At 34.8% G+C, this 17,474-nt stretch overlaps 1 protein-coding gene across 1 annotated transcript in view; it reads left to right on the forward strand.

Moving 5' to 3' along the window:
- Window positions 1-17,474, forward strand: part of LOC5573042 (cyclic nucleotide-gated cation channel alpha-3) — a 194,525-nt gene that overhangs the window by 150,245 nt on the left and 26,806 nt on the right. The window contains exon 6 of the mRNA XM_021839521.1: window positions 8,596-8,763. Within this exon, the coding sequence (XP_021695213.1) occupies window positions 8,596-8,763 (168 nt within the window). The remainder of the gene's footprint in view (window positions 1-8,595; window positions 8,764-17,474) is intronic.

Genomic DNA, 17,474 nt, shown 5'->3' on the forward strand with positions numbered 1-17,474 from the left:
GAACCCCACAGCTGATCAGGCTGAAAATTTAATCGATTTATGATAGCCTGGCGATGACCAATCGATCAAATGTTCAGCATGATCGTAAGTTTGCTTCTCTAGATTTGTGCTTTTGAAAATTTCAGGTTTGGCTCCGATATATGTTCCCTTAAAAGGAACTTACTTATAGGAACTCCTGAATGAAGTTTCGTTCAAGCACATCAAAATTACTTCATGCAAAGGTTGGATTCTAAGAGAAGAATGTTTCACCTATCGCTCTCTGTAACAACTATGATCAGCAACACGTCGTGAGAGTCTGTCTCTCGTCTACTGCCACAGCTCTAACTAGGTTATCACCACATTGCATGACAAAATCCAAGTTTAAAACCTGGGGATAAATTAAAACATCTACCCCAAATGGCAAATGTGCGAGAAAAACGTTCTCTCTTTGGGGATCTCCTTCACTGCTGCTTTTTATCAAGCAATTTTAAATATCATTATCTTGAATTATGGGTTTTCATTGTTTGTTCAATACCATGTTGTTGTTTATGTTATCAAAATTAATCTGACACTTTGAGGCCCGGTACTCACGCTGTCAGTTCGTGGCAAACTAGATGTTGGTAACACGAACAGCAGCGACATTAGCATTCTTAGGTTAATGCTTCTACTTCATAGACCGATACAGATGCGATGTTTTTCTTCGCTTGCTTTGATCATGTTTTGAAATCAACTGAGAACGAATTCTGCAATGCTTGCTCAGTAGTCTTTGCAACGATTTTGTTAAAATCATAGGGGAAAGGGTAATAAAATGAATACTTTTACGATGGGAAAACGATGATATTGTATAATTCGCACAACATCAAACGTAGGGATACTATCTAAAGCAGCCACATGAAATGAGACTAAAATAGCTAAATTTTCATATGTTTAAACCGTTAGCAAAAAACGACGGAAATGTTCATTGTACCTGAACTTTGTGGATAAAATGAACTTCATCCAAAATACGTGAGCAAAACATTTTTTTTTGAGAATTTTTATAGCATTTTCAAAAATGTACCGTTTTGATTCGTATTCCGAACACTAAAGATCAACAGTGACTTCAAATGCATCTGATTGGCATTAATTGGCTGATATTCCGAACAGCACGAATAAATCATATTCGAATGAATAATTTCACAAATTAATTTATCAGAGCTTGTTCTACTGGTCTCAAACTAGATAATTAACACTACTCTCGCGGTATAAATTATATTGGAGACGTTAAAATTGAATTGCAATTGATTACCATTTTCTTGTTATTTGGTGACATATTTCAGCGAAACATTTCAACCAAATCACCATACAAAAACCGAGTGTTTGAAATATGAGTCTGTTCAGAATTTGAGACAAAACGGTATCTATAAATGATTATAACCCATTCAAAAAGAAATCGAAAGGAATCAGATCATATCATAAAACTATTCACCTCACTGAAAAACCTCAAGACATCCGAGCTTAAAGTTACATCAGTTTAAATTTTCAAACGTTGTTTTCTAAAATTTTAGTTTTTGTTGATGTTTTCACTTCAATAGACCTTCGTATCAGCCCGAACACTCCAACTTATGCCCTAAAGCAGCCTTACATGGTAAGAGATCATTGAAATTTGGTTTTACTCCATAAGAGGCACGGTGTTCATTTTACCACCACTTTCCCAATAAATTTTTTGAGGATTGCTCCAAGTATTCGTTATGTAGTGTTGCTTACGGCACGAGTTGCCAAACATTAACTCGCCCAGGAATATCAACGAGCATTTGATGAGTATATATAATCAGTTATTAAATCACGTTAAAAAAAAATGGCGATATTTACAATACATTTTTTCTTTAACTTATGATGTCATGGATAATTCTTCGAGAATTGTTTTAAATGGCTTCTGATAATTTTCTTCTTATTCTGAATAATTCTTAGAGATACCTCTAAGAAGTCCTCCAAAAAGTCTGAACCTTGCTAAATAGGATTTTTGTACAATGTTTCGCAAAATAAAGAATTCTAGAAAATATACTCTTACCTTCAAGCTTGTAATAATATTATAGCTTACGAATTCCTTAGAAATGCACTTTAAGCATTACGCAAAAAACAATCAATTCGGAAAAATGTTCCAAAAATTCATAGGTAATTTATTCGAATTTAAATTAAGTATTTCTTCAGATTTTTTCAAGAAGTTGGCAGCTAATTTTACTGAGAATTCTTACATGATCCCTCAAGCCACGGATTTCCTAATATCAACAGTGGAATCTATGACAAAAGGTCGAAAGGTAAAAGGTCGAAGAACAAAAGGTTGAAAATCTTTTTTTGAAGGAAGCAATAATTTTCCACCGAGAAAATAATGTTCGACCTTTTGTCCTTTCGACCTTTTGTAGGTCGAAAATTAGTGGTTTTCTCCTACCAGATGATTTCTTTTTGCAGATGTTCTCCAGGGGAATGCTCAAGAAGTTCTTTCAATGATTTGCCTCTCATTCTGAGCATTGCTGCAAAATTTGGACTCAACTATGAGACTGTTATTTTTTTTTTTTTTAATTCCACGTTCTTTCTATTTTTGCTGTGTGTGTATTTTCATTCGCAAGAGCGAGAGAGGGGTAAATAAGAGCACTCACTCACTTGCAGCGGGCTGAAACTGATGTTTGAGAGTTATAAATTACCCTCAATTTTCTGTAAATCAGTGAAATTACAATGGTTGTATGTATGACGCTCACTTTTAATCACCAACGCTTGACACAATTAGCTTGTCAGCACGGATAACAGATGTAAATGATTCGGAATTTCACTTGGTGTGGTCTCTCACGAATACGGCACACAGTCTTTATCAGTTATTACACCGTGGAACTGAATGTGAATACCACAATTGTTCTGTTTTGCTTGAAATTTTCCACTGAGATTTTAATTTGGCGGGCCTTATTCCATGTTTTTTGTTAGAAAAAAACAATGCGGAAATTTGTTTGGAAGTGCCTATTCAGATATTTTTTTTCAAGGGCTTTGTTTTGATTTAACATGGGTATTCAGGCCAGCAGCAAACCCCGGGGTGCTTTATTTCAGCACCACACCAGTGAACGCAGCATTCTTAATGCTACCGGCTACCAACACTCAAATCCACGGAACTAGCAACACTTCTACTCATCTGTTCTTCATACTATCAGGGTTGCCACATATACAGATTTATCTGTATTTTACTGATTTTCTAGAATATTTTGTGATTAAGATTCTGTATATACAGATTAAAGATTTTGTAGGAAAATACAGATATACAGATTATGTATACAGAATTCGGCCAAAATTATTAAAATTTTTACAGATTTTTAAGAAAAAATGAATTTCTTGCACAATTTTGACTTCAATCTAAATTTTTAGGCATACATATTTAAAATACAGATATTTTGTTCTAGGATACAGAAATACAGATACTTAAAGGAAAATATACAGATTTAAATGTGGCAACCTTGCATACTATGCTCTATCATTCATGAAACATACCGAAAATTAAACTAATCATTAGAAACAAATTACTATTAAATCAAAATTCTACTTATTATCAAGATCATTCCAGATCCCAACATCAAACCATTGTTATTGTTTACCTTCAATGCATAGAGCTTAGTGACATTTGAACACACGAAGACTAGCATACGCACGTCATACACAGTTTGTTTTTGTTTTCCTCAAAGAAACTTGCACACGCTTTCCAGGCTCATGCATATGGAAATATGACCCAATTTGAAAAATTTACACCTGGATTCTGGGTGTTTTTCGAGACAGAGTGCATATTGTTTTCTTCTAAGATTCACAACTACATCTAAACTAGAGCACCCATACCATTGGACGTGAAACCACTATTGTATGATTGTCTGACAGTTCCAGAAGATTCAACCTATCAATCGTATAATAGTTACCTTTCAACAGTTTATAAATAGGACAGCCAATATCTTATATAAATCAGTTTGAAACATATCTCCTTTAACGTAATTACACTCCCGTGCATAAATTTGGGTTCACCCCTTAAAAACATGCAAAAGTGTTCAGTCCATATCTCTGTGATTACACGTCCAATTGAAACACTCTAAGCCGCATTCGATAGGCAAAGAGTTATTCTTACTTCGTATGTATTTTTCCAAAAACATTCTTTGAGCTTTTTATACTTAATTTTTACTTAAAGTTGTGACATTTTTCAAAAAAACACTAACAAATTGTAACTAATTTCCTCAACATTGGATCAACCAAAATTTTAAATCAATGTTTCATTTGAATCGTAATCTTATATTCTTTGAAGAGACCCCACGAAATGTTGGCGGAAAAATCTGGAAAGTATTCAAAATCAATGAAACAGTCAGTCAAGTCATCGTGCAAAAGTTTGGGTACACCAATTTGTATGCGCCATTATTTGCGCTCGAAAAAGCTTTAAACTATTAAAATCGGTTGAAAAATGGCAGAGATATTGACAAAAATTATGTTCGTGCGGCTCAGGTGAACCCAAACTTTTGCACGATTTGCATCATACTGAGGGGTGAACCCAAACTTTTGCACGGTGACTTGACTGATTGTTTCATTGATTTTGAATACTTTCCAGATTTTTTCGCCAATATTTCGTGAGTGGTCTTCAAAGAATATAAGATGACGATTCTAATGACATTTTGATTTAACATTTTAGTCGATGTAATGTTGAGGAAATTAGATGTGATTTTTCAGTATGTTTTTAGAAAAATGTAACAATTTTAAGTAAAAATTTAGTATTCAAAATTCAAAAAATGTTTTTGGAAAAATACATACGAAGTAAGAATAACTCTTTGCCTTTCGAATGCGGCTTAGAGAGTTTCAATTGGACGTGTAATTACAGAGATATGGACAGGACACTTTTGTATAATTTTTAGGGGGTGAACCCAAACTTTTGCACCGGAGTGTATTTCTAATGTTTCTAGGAAACCATGATCATGAATCTTCATTAAGAGAAGGCAAATTCTCCTTTTTTCGGATTTCATCGAAAGTTTTTTTTTTTAGAGATGATTGTAAATAAGCAATTCTGAAAAAAAAAATCTGAAGTAATTCCTTTGGAAATTTCCGAGGAAAATTAATGTAGAACGATGAATTTATTGTTCGTATTTTGGAAGAGATTTTTAAGCTATCCTTGAATTCTTGAACAGATCTTAGAATCTAAGGAAATATTCAGATTACTGGTGTTCATTTTGAAAGAGTTCTAGAAATTTGGGAATGTTCCTTTGGCCGGAGTTATTCCACTGGCCCTTTGATTTGGTCAGGTCTTGTAAAAAGCGATTTTTTTACTATGCTTTGTATAGGTAGACAAATTTCAAGTCATAAGTAGTTTCCGAAATCGGCTCACCACTTCATCAAAGACTTTTTCTAGAAAAGCGCATCAGTGTGAACATTATTATTAATCACTATTAATCCTGCAAATGGAATTTTTTAAGGTTCTCCTGGGCTTCTCAAATTTACTACAAATTTGCTCTTTAAATTGATAAAGTTAGAATAGTCATTGGCACTATCGGCATAAGGGGAAATAGTGTTTACTAAGGCAAGAATGTTATTCTCCTAGAAAACTCACAGTTGCACTCTAAACGGTTTCATACATAACGTGTAGTTCATTATTTTGGATGCTATATGAGCTATAGATCTTGTGTCTGACTAAGTATAGTTTCTATATATAGTATCTCAAATACGCCATCAATCTGTTGTGAAATTTCTATAGTAGTCATTAAAGAAACTCTTATATTAATAATTTATGAAAATTTTGGAGAAATTTTTAAAGTAGTATGAGGAATAACCTTGAGTGATTTTTCCCTATAAGAGGCTCATGTTTCTGTAAGAGAGTGCTTCGTGAAGCCCAAGCAGGATGGTTTGATTTTGCGTCATCAGATAGGTTTTGCTCACGGTTTCGCGCGTGGTTTCGTCGCCGAAGATTTTTTTTTGTTTCGGAGCGTCTTGCTGGGTAGGTATTTGGAAAGGCACAAGCAAGACGGTTTGTTTTCGGGACGCCAAGAAGTTTTGTGTTCAGTCGAGTATAGATTACCAACTTGTGAGTTCGTTTCATGCTCGTGATAACACATTTTTTCTTGAAAGCGCAACTTTTAATATTAAAACAAACTTTGTATGGTTCGTCACTATAAGTGTCGGCATTATGCTTTTTACTTATACAATTTCAATATACATATATTTTACTCTTTTTGACATTATTAAAAATTATCTTTTGAATTGTTCGACATTGTAAATGTTAACGTATTTTTTAAAACTTCTACCATATCGAGACAAAATGCACAGTAATACTCATATGTAATTTTCAAACAAACTATGTATAGTTCGTCACTACAAGTGTCGGCATTATTCCTGTTTCATATAATTTAAAATTTTCGTCATTAATAAAAACATCTTTTGAATTGTTCGACATTATAGATATTGACGTATTTTTTAAAGCTTCTACCAAAAACTCGAGACAAAATACAAAACTAGCTTTAAATATAAGTCGTATATTTCCCCCTTGTCCATGGATCGCATTATCGACCAGAGGTGACTCCCAGATCTTTTCCTCCCTCACTAATAAACACCCGTCCCGTGGTGATTGTGGAGATGCAGAGGTATTCTCGGTCTCTAGAAGCAACAATCATTACACCCTAACATTCCTTCCTCATCCCAACTGACTGTAAGGACTTGGCCGGCGCCGTTATTGATCAATAATATTAGATCTGCTAAAATTGCACTTCGAGAGTACGCGGAAACTCCCATCCCTTATTCATTTGGATCGTTGTGCAATTCTTGCCAGTTCCGATCAATCACGGAGTAGCAACCATTGACATGTACAGTCAGTCTATGCTATGCTATGCTATGCTATGCTATGCTATGCTATAAGAGGCTCATGTTTCTGTAAGAATATCTGAAAGAAATCTTAAAAATGTCAATTTAATTACGTCAGAAATTGGCATCCTGAAGACAAATTCAACAATAAATACTTAATGCTTTCGGGATCGTTTGTCAACCTATGATGAAAATCTTGGCCTCGCCCTTATAATTTGGAACGTTCAACTGCATTAAATATAACATTAATGTTGATGAGATCAATGCATTCTTCGATAGAAGACCGTTTTGATAGAACTCAATCCAAACACTTCAACAATCGCTTTGGATTATGCGGAATGCTAGGTGCAACAAATCCAATCATACGAAATTTCCATTATTGAAAAATCAAATTCAAAACTGAAAAGTGCTTTCAGTAATATTTATGCCCACTGAAGCCAGGCAATGATCAACAACTGCCAATCGAATCGATGAGCACAAATCACGTATGTAAAACCCGATCGAATCGAATGCAAATTGTGTACGTAAAGCTTGCCATACATCATACCCTTGATATGAATTGATTCTGATATTTTTTTACACTGCAACCCAATCTTCCCTCTTGCTTTCTCTCGATTTCTATTGCTTTTCTCACAGTGTTTTATTCTGTCGACTTCGTGCGCCTTTTTATGTTGTCTTAACCGATGATTTTAAAGATATGATTTGTTCGAATAAGTTTCATGGTACATTATATTGTATTTTGTTATGCAAAAAGTTTGGAAAGCAATTAACATAGCAGTGAGATATAAAAATATTTTTTTCAAAATATTTTGATAAATATATGGTCTAAGAGTCGAGAGTTCGGTTCTCACGGTAAGACGTATAATTTTTTTTTTTTGTAAATATCATTTCAATCTGTCCATTTTATTCAATTGCAAAATAATTGTATTTATTTTTGTTTTTCGATACTTGTTTGAAAAATCATGTTTTTGACAAAGTTGCTTCAAATCACCATTTATACAACTTTCTCAACGATATCTAAATATTTTGAAAACGAAATTTTGCTTTCTTCTATCTCAATGTTAGGTGAATAGAACGCAAAATTTGTTTCATCAAAAGATGCACTTTAGTATGCCGAGAAATATCTACGAATAAATAATATTGCTAAAATCGACGTTTCAGCGCACCAAATCCCCAAGCTTAAAACACTGTGGTCTGGTTCCCCATCCCGTCGTTTCCATCATCTCAATCAGGAACTGGCTCTTCAATTGATTCCACATTTTCAACTGCATCGTGAAATAAACAAACTTTGCATATTATTCGAATTTTTCGCTTTTTCTTCTTCGTTATTATTTTTGCAGCTTTACGTAACATTCCTGTGCCAACGTTTTCCTTTGTTTCTCATATTGAATATCAACTTCGTTTTGTTTGTTTTTCCGGCTGTCATTTTTTTTTGCGCTCTCACCAACATTTTGCATCCGTTCATCTTTCTGAGCACCACTCAACTTTCTAAATCAAATAAAATTTCAATACATTCTTGTTTCGTATATTTCTACATTGTGTTTAGTCGGTCAGCAGTTGATCTCAGATAGTTGTCGTCGTGTATTACTTTTTTCGCATTGATATATTTCTTTCCCTATCCATTCATAACGTATGACCATGGCGTTTTTCCTGATGGGCATCCTAATCGTGTTAATCGATATTTTCTTTTTTTTCTCTCCCACCCCCATGCTATCCGAAAATGCAAAAAAAAAAAACTCCAACCCGAAACATCCCGTAATGTGTGGTATATGCTGCCGGAAATAGGAAACCGGAGGACAGCCAGCGTTCGTTCGGTTGGCTACAGTGATCTGTTCGTGCTCAGCAAAAAGGACATGTGGGATGTGCTGAAGGAGTATCCGGCGGCTCGGGTGCGACTGGAGGCGATCGCAGTCAAGCGGCTCGAAAAGTACAAGAAGGCACCTCTCGAGAAAGGTAATGTCGGGATGAGCCGGACCAAGAAACCCAACTTTATGACCGCCATTTGCCACATATCTCCCTGTGTTTTGCTATGACCCTTACCACGCAGTATCCTTGTGTATGATAAGATTTAGCACTTTTTTGTCTTCTTTTTTTGTACTTTTTTTAAATAATGTTGTCGATGTCTTATAATAGTTCTGTAGCTTCCTACTCTGTATTAACTTATTTTTATTGAGTGACATGAACTTTGTGTTAATTTCTACGATACATAGAATCCATTAAGAAGCATGAAAGTGGGATCAACATTTTAAAGTGGAGAAATATTTAGTTCGAAACCCAAATCGGGCAAAACATGTTTCAAAAATATACTGCCCATAAGGGAACATTCAAAAACGACATTAATCATTAGAGGAAGGGTCGGATTTACGAAAAATGTGATGGTGCATGTATTAGGTAATGGGAAAAACGTGCATGGCGTAGTAGGGATCTAGATATTCTGAAAAATGAAGAAAATTATTTCTGAATCGTCCCTGAACACGTAATTGTCCCATTAGAAAAAATATTCAGCATATTTATGACTGATTTGTGATTAAAGTCTGTCCCCCTTGGAACTTGGCTGCACAAAATTGGTGATTTCTCCAAGAGAAAAAAACATACAAACAATCTTAGCGCGCATAATTTTTATTCTGTTTTAAGGAAAAAATACAAGAAGGATATTCATCAACATTTGGGTTGAAATTTCTAACATTTTACTTAATTCAACTTATATTTGGCATTGTTTTACATGAAATACCTAATTTTGTCAGCTCATTTTTCACCGTTTCACCTTGTCGCCGTTTATTTTTCAGAAATCCTCTAAATCAATTGGTGTTTCAATTTTTTTGATATAGTTTGATTTACGCTTGAAAATCGCCCAAAAAAAAAACGGTGACTCGATTTTGTGAACAATTTATTAGACTGATACGTGTCGTACTGAAATTTATATTATTCAGCTAATACCATTATATGACGTCGTAACTGTAGCTATAGCTGGCTATATCGGGTAAGAACTTCATGGGATGTTTATGCGATAGAATAAATTGAAAAATTCTATGCTGAAGTCACTATTTTCAAACTTTTCCATTTGTAGACGTTCCACTGATAGAAAAAACCTTTTTTTCTTCAGCAACCGCAGACAAATAGCAAAATCATCAACTTACGAGCTGGTTTATTTGCAAAAAACTTTTTTGAACTTAACTGGTGCTTCCTTTTTACGTTTGAAAAGGTAAAGTTAGATAAATTTTGAATTTGATATTTATGATAATTTGAAGTGGTTTCTCCCGGCCTTGTTGAATTATCAACTTGATAGTGCAGAATTTTCACACAGTTCTTTCGTTCCTTTTTCGGCTATTTTTGAAAATGTTTCTTTTTGGGTTTTATCAACTCAATCAGTCTTTAAGCAGCTAATGCGACTTGTGCTTGAATTTGTTGACGTTTCGGCGTATATTTCGCCTTCTTCGAGGATGGTAGGCGTTGTATACGTTAACAAGTTTTTGTTCTTTCTGCATTTTATCATCTCTTGGCAATTAATTTAATAAAACCTCGTAAATGATGTTGCGCCAATTTACTCGGTCCATGGCTGTTTCCCAACTTCGATTTTGGCTCTCCAGATCTTGTTGCACCTGATCAAGCCACCTCGCTCGCTGTGCTCCCCGCCTTCTTGTACCAACCGCGAACACCATCTTCGATGCGAACACCATCTTCTTCTTCTTCTTTCTGGCTTTACGTCCCTACTGGGACAGAGCCTGCTTCTCAGCTTAGTGTTCTTATGAGCACTTCCACAGTTATTAACTGAGAGCTTACTATGCCAATGACCATTTTTGCATGCGTATATCGTGTGGCAGGTACGAAGATACTCTATGCCCTGGGAAGTCGAGAAAATTTCCAACCCGAAAAGATCCTCGACCGGTGGGATTCGAACCCACGACCCTCAGCTTGGTCTTGCTGAATAGCTGCGCGTTTACCACTGCGAACACCATATTTGCTGGTTTATTGTCCGGTAGTCTTGCAACATGCCCCGCCCAATGCACCCTTCCGGCTTTTGCCACCTTCTTGGTACAGGGTTCGCCGTAGAGCCTAGCGAGCTCGTGGTTCATTCTCCGTCGCCACACAACGATCTCCTGCACACCGCCAAAGTGGTCCTAAGCACCCTTCGTTCGAACACTCCAAGTGCTTGCGAATCCTTTTCAGCATAGTCCATTAGGCTGTGTCGATTTTCGCAAATTTTTGAAATCGACAAACCGCATAGTCACAAACGGTAGCAAATGGATCCAAACGTAACCCTGCAAAATTTAAAAATCGTTTAGCTAATCGACAAGCGACTTGAAATTTAGTATGGGATAATGATTTATTCAGTATGGAGGAACGGAACATTTTAAAATTAAATAGAAAAAGATACTTTAGGGACATTTTGCAATCCAAGATGTCGGCCTAGAAAAAAAAGATGGCAACTTCTGGCTCATGAACATCATTGTATATCAAGATCCTGATCATTTAGAAAGAAGATTTCTTCGACAATTTTTTTCAAGGTAAAAAATTGCTGTCAATTATTTGATTTGGAAAACAAGATGGCGACTTCCAGTCCACAAAAATAATTGTATCTCAAGATCCTGATCATGCAGAAGCATATTTATTCTACAAGTTTGTCCAGGTTGAAAACCACTTTGAAGTGAACATTTTGAAATACAAGATGGCGGCCTGGAAAACAAAATAGCGATTTCCTGTTCATGAAATTCATTGTAACTCAAGTTCCTGATCATTTAGAAGTATGTTTTTTCTACTAGTTTGTTCAGGATGAAAATTGCTTTTAATTGAATATTTTGTAATCCAAGATGGTGGCTCAGAAAAAAAATACGATTTCTGAATCATGAAAATTATTGTAGAAAACAAGATGGTGGATTCCAGTCAATGACAATTATTTTATCTCAAGATCCTGATCATCAGGGAAGCATGATTTTTTCTACAAGTTTGTCCAGATTGAAAATTGATTTCAATTTGATATTTTGGAATCCAAGATGGTGGTCTACATAAAAGATGGCGACTTCCGGTTCATGAAAATTGTTGTATAGTTATTGTAGAAAACAAGATGACGACTTCCGATTCATGACAATCATTTTATCTCATGATCCTGATCATTAAGGAAGCATATTTTTTCTAAAAGTTTGTCTAGGTTGAAAATTGCTTTCAATTGAATATTTTAAAATACAAGATAGGGGCCTAGAAAACAAGATGGCTACTTCCAGTCCATGAAAATTCATTGGAAATTTGTACATAATGGGTATTTCCAGAACGGGTTTTTTAAGTAGGTGTAGGAAATTGATGTGTTTCATTCCTGTAACGCTTTCAACCATATGATGTATAAATATTGCATGATTTTCGTAAAGCCAGAACTGTGTTCAACTTGTACGTTTGACACGTGTTTCCTTAGGCGGGAATTGCCTATAACTTGACCATAAAGTTTATGAACTGTGCAATATCCTCAAAAAAAAAAAGAAGAAAATCAATGAACACTTACGCCTCCAAATTGAAGAATGTTGAATCTCAGGACTTGTATAAAGGTATCCCTTGAGCTACTTAACAACTTTGTCAACGACGCAATCAGTTCTGGGTCTTTTTCTGGGTTTACAAAAAAAGGAAAAAAGAGATCGTTTACACCGTTACGAAGAAATCTGTACTCTTGTGCGACTTAATTTATGATAACAGTTGATTTGACAGCTGCTACGGATAGATCCGATTAACTTTGTACGAGTATACGGGACGAATCCAAACGTACATATGATCTTAAAAAAAAAAGTTTTATGCGAGGAAATTCATCGATCATTCTGGTTGTCTGGGCTACATCATATGTTTGGGAGCGTTACAGGGCCGTAACAAATCTATTTTCAACAACTACTTAAGGAGCCCGGTCTGAAAGTACCCATTATGCATAGATTTCCAACGATGTTCATGGACCGGAAGTAGTCATCTTGTTTTCTAGGCCGCCATATTTGATTTCAAAATTTTCAATTAAAAGCAAGTTTCAACGTGAACAAACTCGTAGAAAAAAAACATGCTTCTAAATGATCAGCTACACTTGAACTACAACTTGAGCTACAATGAATTTCATGGAACGAATGTTCAATTGAAAGCAATTTTCAACCTGGACAAACTTATAGAAAAAAAATGATCATGATCTTGAGATACAATGATTTTCATGGACCGGAATTCAATGTAGTATAATAGGTTTTTGTTCACAGATAAATCGATGATTTTTACTCAAGAATAATATCTGAAAATGGGCTCTCGGGTACAGGTGAATAACAAAATAATGATAAAATAAGAGCAAATTGAGCAATCATATCTAATTTAAACATTATTATGTTATTATCATGACATTGAACATCTTATCAATAGCAAAACATACAATCATAACAAAATTTGTCAGGCAAAAAGTTTATCACAATGACAAAATATGATATTATTTAGTTTTTATGCCATAAAAATTTTGTTATTTTTTTTTTGTTATTTTAACTCTTTTATAAAACAAACAAATAACAAATTTTGATATTGAAACATTCTTTTTTAATGATAAATTTTGTTATTCATTTGCTATTCTCCTCTGGTTTAACAGTTTTTGCATGCAAATTCCTAAACTGTTGATAGAGAAAAATGTTCTAAATAGAAGTTGTTGAAAACCGTTGGGCTACAACAAAAAAATAAATAAAAATACACTGAAAAAATACATTCTTCTTCTTTCTGGCGTTACGTCTCAACTGGAAAAAAGTCTGCTTCTCAGATTAGTGTTCTTATGAGCACTTCCACAGTTATTAACTGAGAGCTTTCTTTACCGATTGACCATTTTTGCATGTGTATATCGTGTGGCAGGTACGAAGATACTCTATGCCCTGGGAATCGAGAAAATTTCCTTTTACGAAAATTCCCTCGACCAGCGGGATTGAAACCCACGACCCTCAGCATGGTCATGCTCATTGCTCAGTGAATAAATGGTCACCCAACACGCAGCAACAAAGAAATTGTCATTCTTGTTGCAACAATTTTGTTCCGCAACATCAGTTTATCACCACTTGAACAGAATATGACAAAGATCGATCACCACGTGTGCAGCGATTCTCTAGGCTTCGCATTTCAATTTTCAAGAACATTCTCTGTGTTGGTAAACATTGGCACATTATCGAACAGCATGCATACTTTAAATTTGGTTTTGTATCCAAATAACTGACTAATCGCAACTGTTGTGCCCTGTGATTGTCATGATAATTTTGCTTTTGATTGTATCCCAATCCGCAACAGTATGGATAAACCGGTTGTGAGCGAGCTTGCTTTGTTGTTTGTTTTTCGTCTCCTTTTATGACAATTTGATTCACTGGTCATGCTGAATAGCTGCGCGTTTACTGCTACGGCTGTCTGGGCCCCTAACCTTATTTAATACCTTATTTTTATCATCAAAAATTCAAAAATAAAAATTGAATTTTCAAATACTCAAAAACCCCATTTATAGTATTTTAAAATATGCATCTTAGAATCTTAATAGGAAATAGTAGTTTGGGACAAAATTACATGATGGAGGCTTATATAATAATAAAAAAAAAAAATCCTTAGAACAATGCGCGGTCGATTTTCAAAATTTTGTTTTTGTGTTAACATAAATACTAGAGTGGTTCAAAAAATGGTTTTTGCTCCACACCGCTCATTCGATTCTAGATCAAATTCTGGGTGTCCTCCCTAAATTTGAGCTCATTTGGACGAAAACTGAGACTTCACAAGCCGTTTATAGTTTATATGGGAATAACTATGGGAAGCGTTGAGAACTATTAATTGTGGTTATAGAAATTTTACAGATTTGAAATAAAAGCATGAAACGAGCTCACCAATTGATACTTCAACCTTGACTGAGCAGCCACAATCCACTTTCAGCTTCACGTAACGTAACAACCCGACGACACAATGAAAAAAACTCTTGCTTGCTCGGGCTCTTCAACTCGCACTGCCTGGCAAACGTGAAAACCGAGAGAAAAAGAACCAAAACCAGCGACGCAACGAAAAAAAAAAACTAATGCTTGCCCAGGCTCTTCAACTCGCACTCTGTATTTCCAATCATGTACACTACCCATCATAAATACGGACTCGCTTGAAAAAGTATTGCTACACTCAGCTGAATATTGAATCACCCTGAAATGTTTAGTACCGTAATTTCGGGTGAAATTGATCATTTTTCACTGTTTTCTTGGTATGCTTTCTAAAATGTTATCAATACCATAGAACTAAATGCAGGAAACAAGTACGACGGTGAACCTCATTGGTTCATGTACCGATTTTTTGTTTTAACAAATGTGATGTTAGTGCCAAAAATCTGCTCTAAAATTAAAAATCGGGGAATCCCATTTCGAGGTGAAATTGATCACTTGTCAATGTTATTATTGTTAGTTTTGAAATCAACTTAACATACCTAATTCGGCTATCCTGAATCCAAATATGCTTGCCAAATTCTTAAGAGACAATATTTATGAAAATATTCAATAATTAAATTTCAACAATACCACGAAAAACGCCTAAATGTAGGCAATTTCCAAAGAATTTCCCTACTCTGTAGCAAAAAATTGAATTTTTCAACAAAACGAGCAAATTGGTAAGAGTTTTGATAGTAAAATCTGTTTTGGAGGTATATTTTTAGCATCCTCATAAACTTTTAGTTTTACTTCATGTTCAAATCCTTGTTTAGAACTAGAAGTTTATAGATGATTATCAATTTCACACCAAACTTGATTCTAGAATTTTACATTATTTTCATAGAAATACCCATTCTGTGGTACAAAAAACTTCACTATACACAATTAGACATTATTTAAGACAAAAAAAGTTCATTCACAATAGGTTGCAATTAACAATTAACACTATTAGTAAGAAATAAAATCGCGTTACACGATGATCAATTTCACCCTACTGATAAATTACACCCGAATTTACGGAATCACCTCAAAACAGGAACATTCATGATACTTTCTATCGAGATGCTGATGATCTATAATGGTGCGGTCTCCAGCAAAGTTGTTCAGCAGATAAAGGACTTCCGAAAATAGCTTGATTCGCAATTTTGCCGCTAAGTGGCGCTCGAGGGCGTATGAAATTGAGCATTCTAAACAAGTTCTATCTTTTGATCCACATGAGATAGAAAATTCGTGTCTTCGACTAAGTTGTTCAGAAAGTCTAGGACACCCGGAAGACAAACAATTTAATTCAACATTTGGCCGATAGGTGGCGCTAATATGCATATAAAGTTGAATGATTTCTAACAAGACTGGCGGTTTTCCGAATGTGCTTAAGTTTCTGAAGATCTTTTCCGAAGACTCGATCTTTCACAAGATAGAACTTTCTTAAAATGATGAATTTGAAATATCAGTCAATCCTTTTGGATGTCCTTGACCTTCTGAGCAACTATGTCGACTTTCTATCTCATCTGGATCATGTGATAGATGCTCATTTCTATATGCTCTCTAGCGTTATCTAGCAGCAAAACATAGAACCAATTGTTCCGGATATCCTTCACTTTCGTATGAACATTTTTAAGACCTTAGGTTACTATCTCATATGGATCAAAAGATAGAACATGCTTGAAATGCTTAATTTTACATGCCCATTAGCGCCACATAGCAGCACTATTGTAAATAAAACTATTTGCTTTCCGGATGTCCTTGATCCGCTGAATAGCTTTGGCGTCTATGGACGAAGGTTAGTGTATGGATTAATGAAAAAAAAAAAAATATTTTTTCGAAATTTTTTCATGTTACAGACGATAGTTTTTTCGCTATTTTTCCGACAGTTTTCTCCAAGGTCAAAAATTTCCCGGGAAATGTTTTTCTTTTTTTATTTTTAAAGGATTGCTGAGAAAATTTCCTTTCGATTTCACTGAAAGACTTTTAAACTATGATGCATAGTTCAGGAGATATAAATTTTTAAAGTTTGAGTTATAATCGCGAAAATTTATCTAGAGTTTTCCGGAAAAATAGGCCACTACGATTTGTTTGAATTTCACTTTTGGTCATGTATCCACGAGCTCAACCTCTGATGAAAATTTCATACAAACCGGAGAACCTTCGGCCCAAATTGTCCGATACTAGAAAAAAATCCCCGTGTTCTTATTTCTTGAAAAATTGTAAACATCTATACAAATTCACACCGCACAAAAATACAAGCGATAAAACAAGTGATTAAGACATTTAGATTTAGGCAAAATTTTACCTATCTCAATAATTTTGCCTGTTCCCTGCACATTCAAAGAAATATCAACAAATATCAACGTGTCTTTGAATTTCAATGCAAATATGATCTTCTCAAGGGTTGAGACTGCAAGCCGCTAAGAAAATATTCGAATCCATCTTACTATGAAGATTAAGTGTTGCCAATCATGTGAAAATAGTTATGAACATAATTTCAAAGTGTTTACATATACTCTTGAGCAATTGTTCAATTATGTGTAATATTAGTGTGTGATTGTAACGTTAAGCTTTGAATTATGCATTGAAATATTGTTAGCAACAACTAATCCGAAAAAGAATTTCACAGTGCTGTCACATCATTATTTTGTAGTTCAAAAGCCAAATACTATCACTCAGGAAACATTTTATGTCATATGTTCAAACTACAACGAAACGATGTTTAAGCTTCAAAGCGCTGTTTTTATGTTCGGGCTC

The sequence above is a fragment of the Aedes aegypti genome, chromosome 2 (genome assembly GCF_002204515.2).
Source record: "Aedes aegypti strain LVP_AGWG chromosome 2, AaegL5.0 Primary Assembly, whole genome shotgun sequence".
Classification (NCBI taxonomy): Eukaryota; Metazoa; Arthropoda; class Insecta; order Diptera; family Culicidae; genus Aedes; species Aedes aegypti.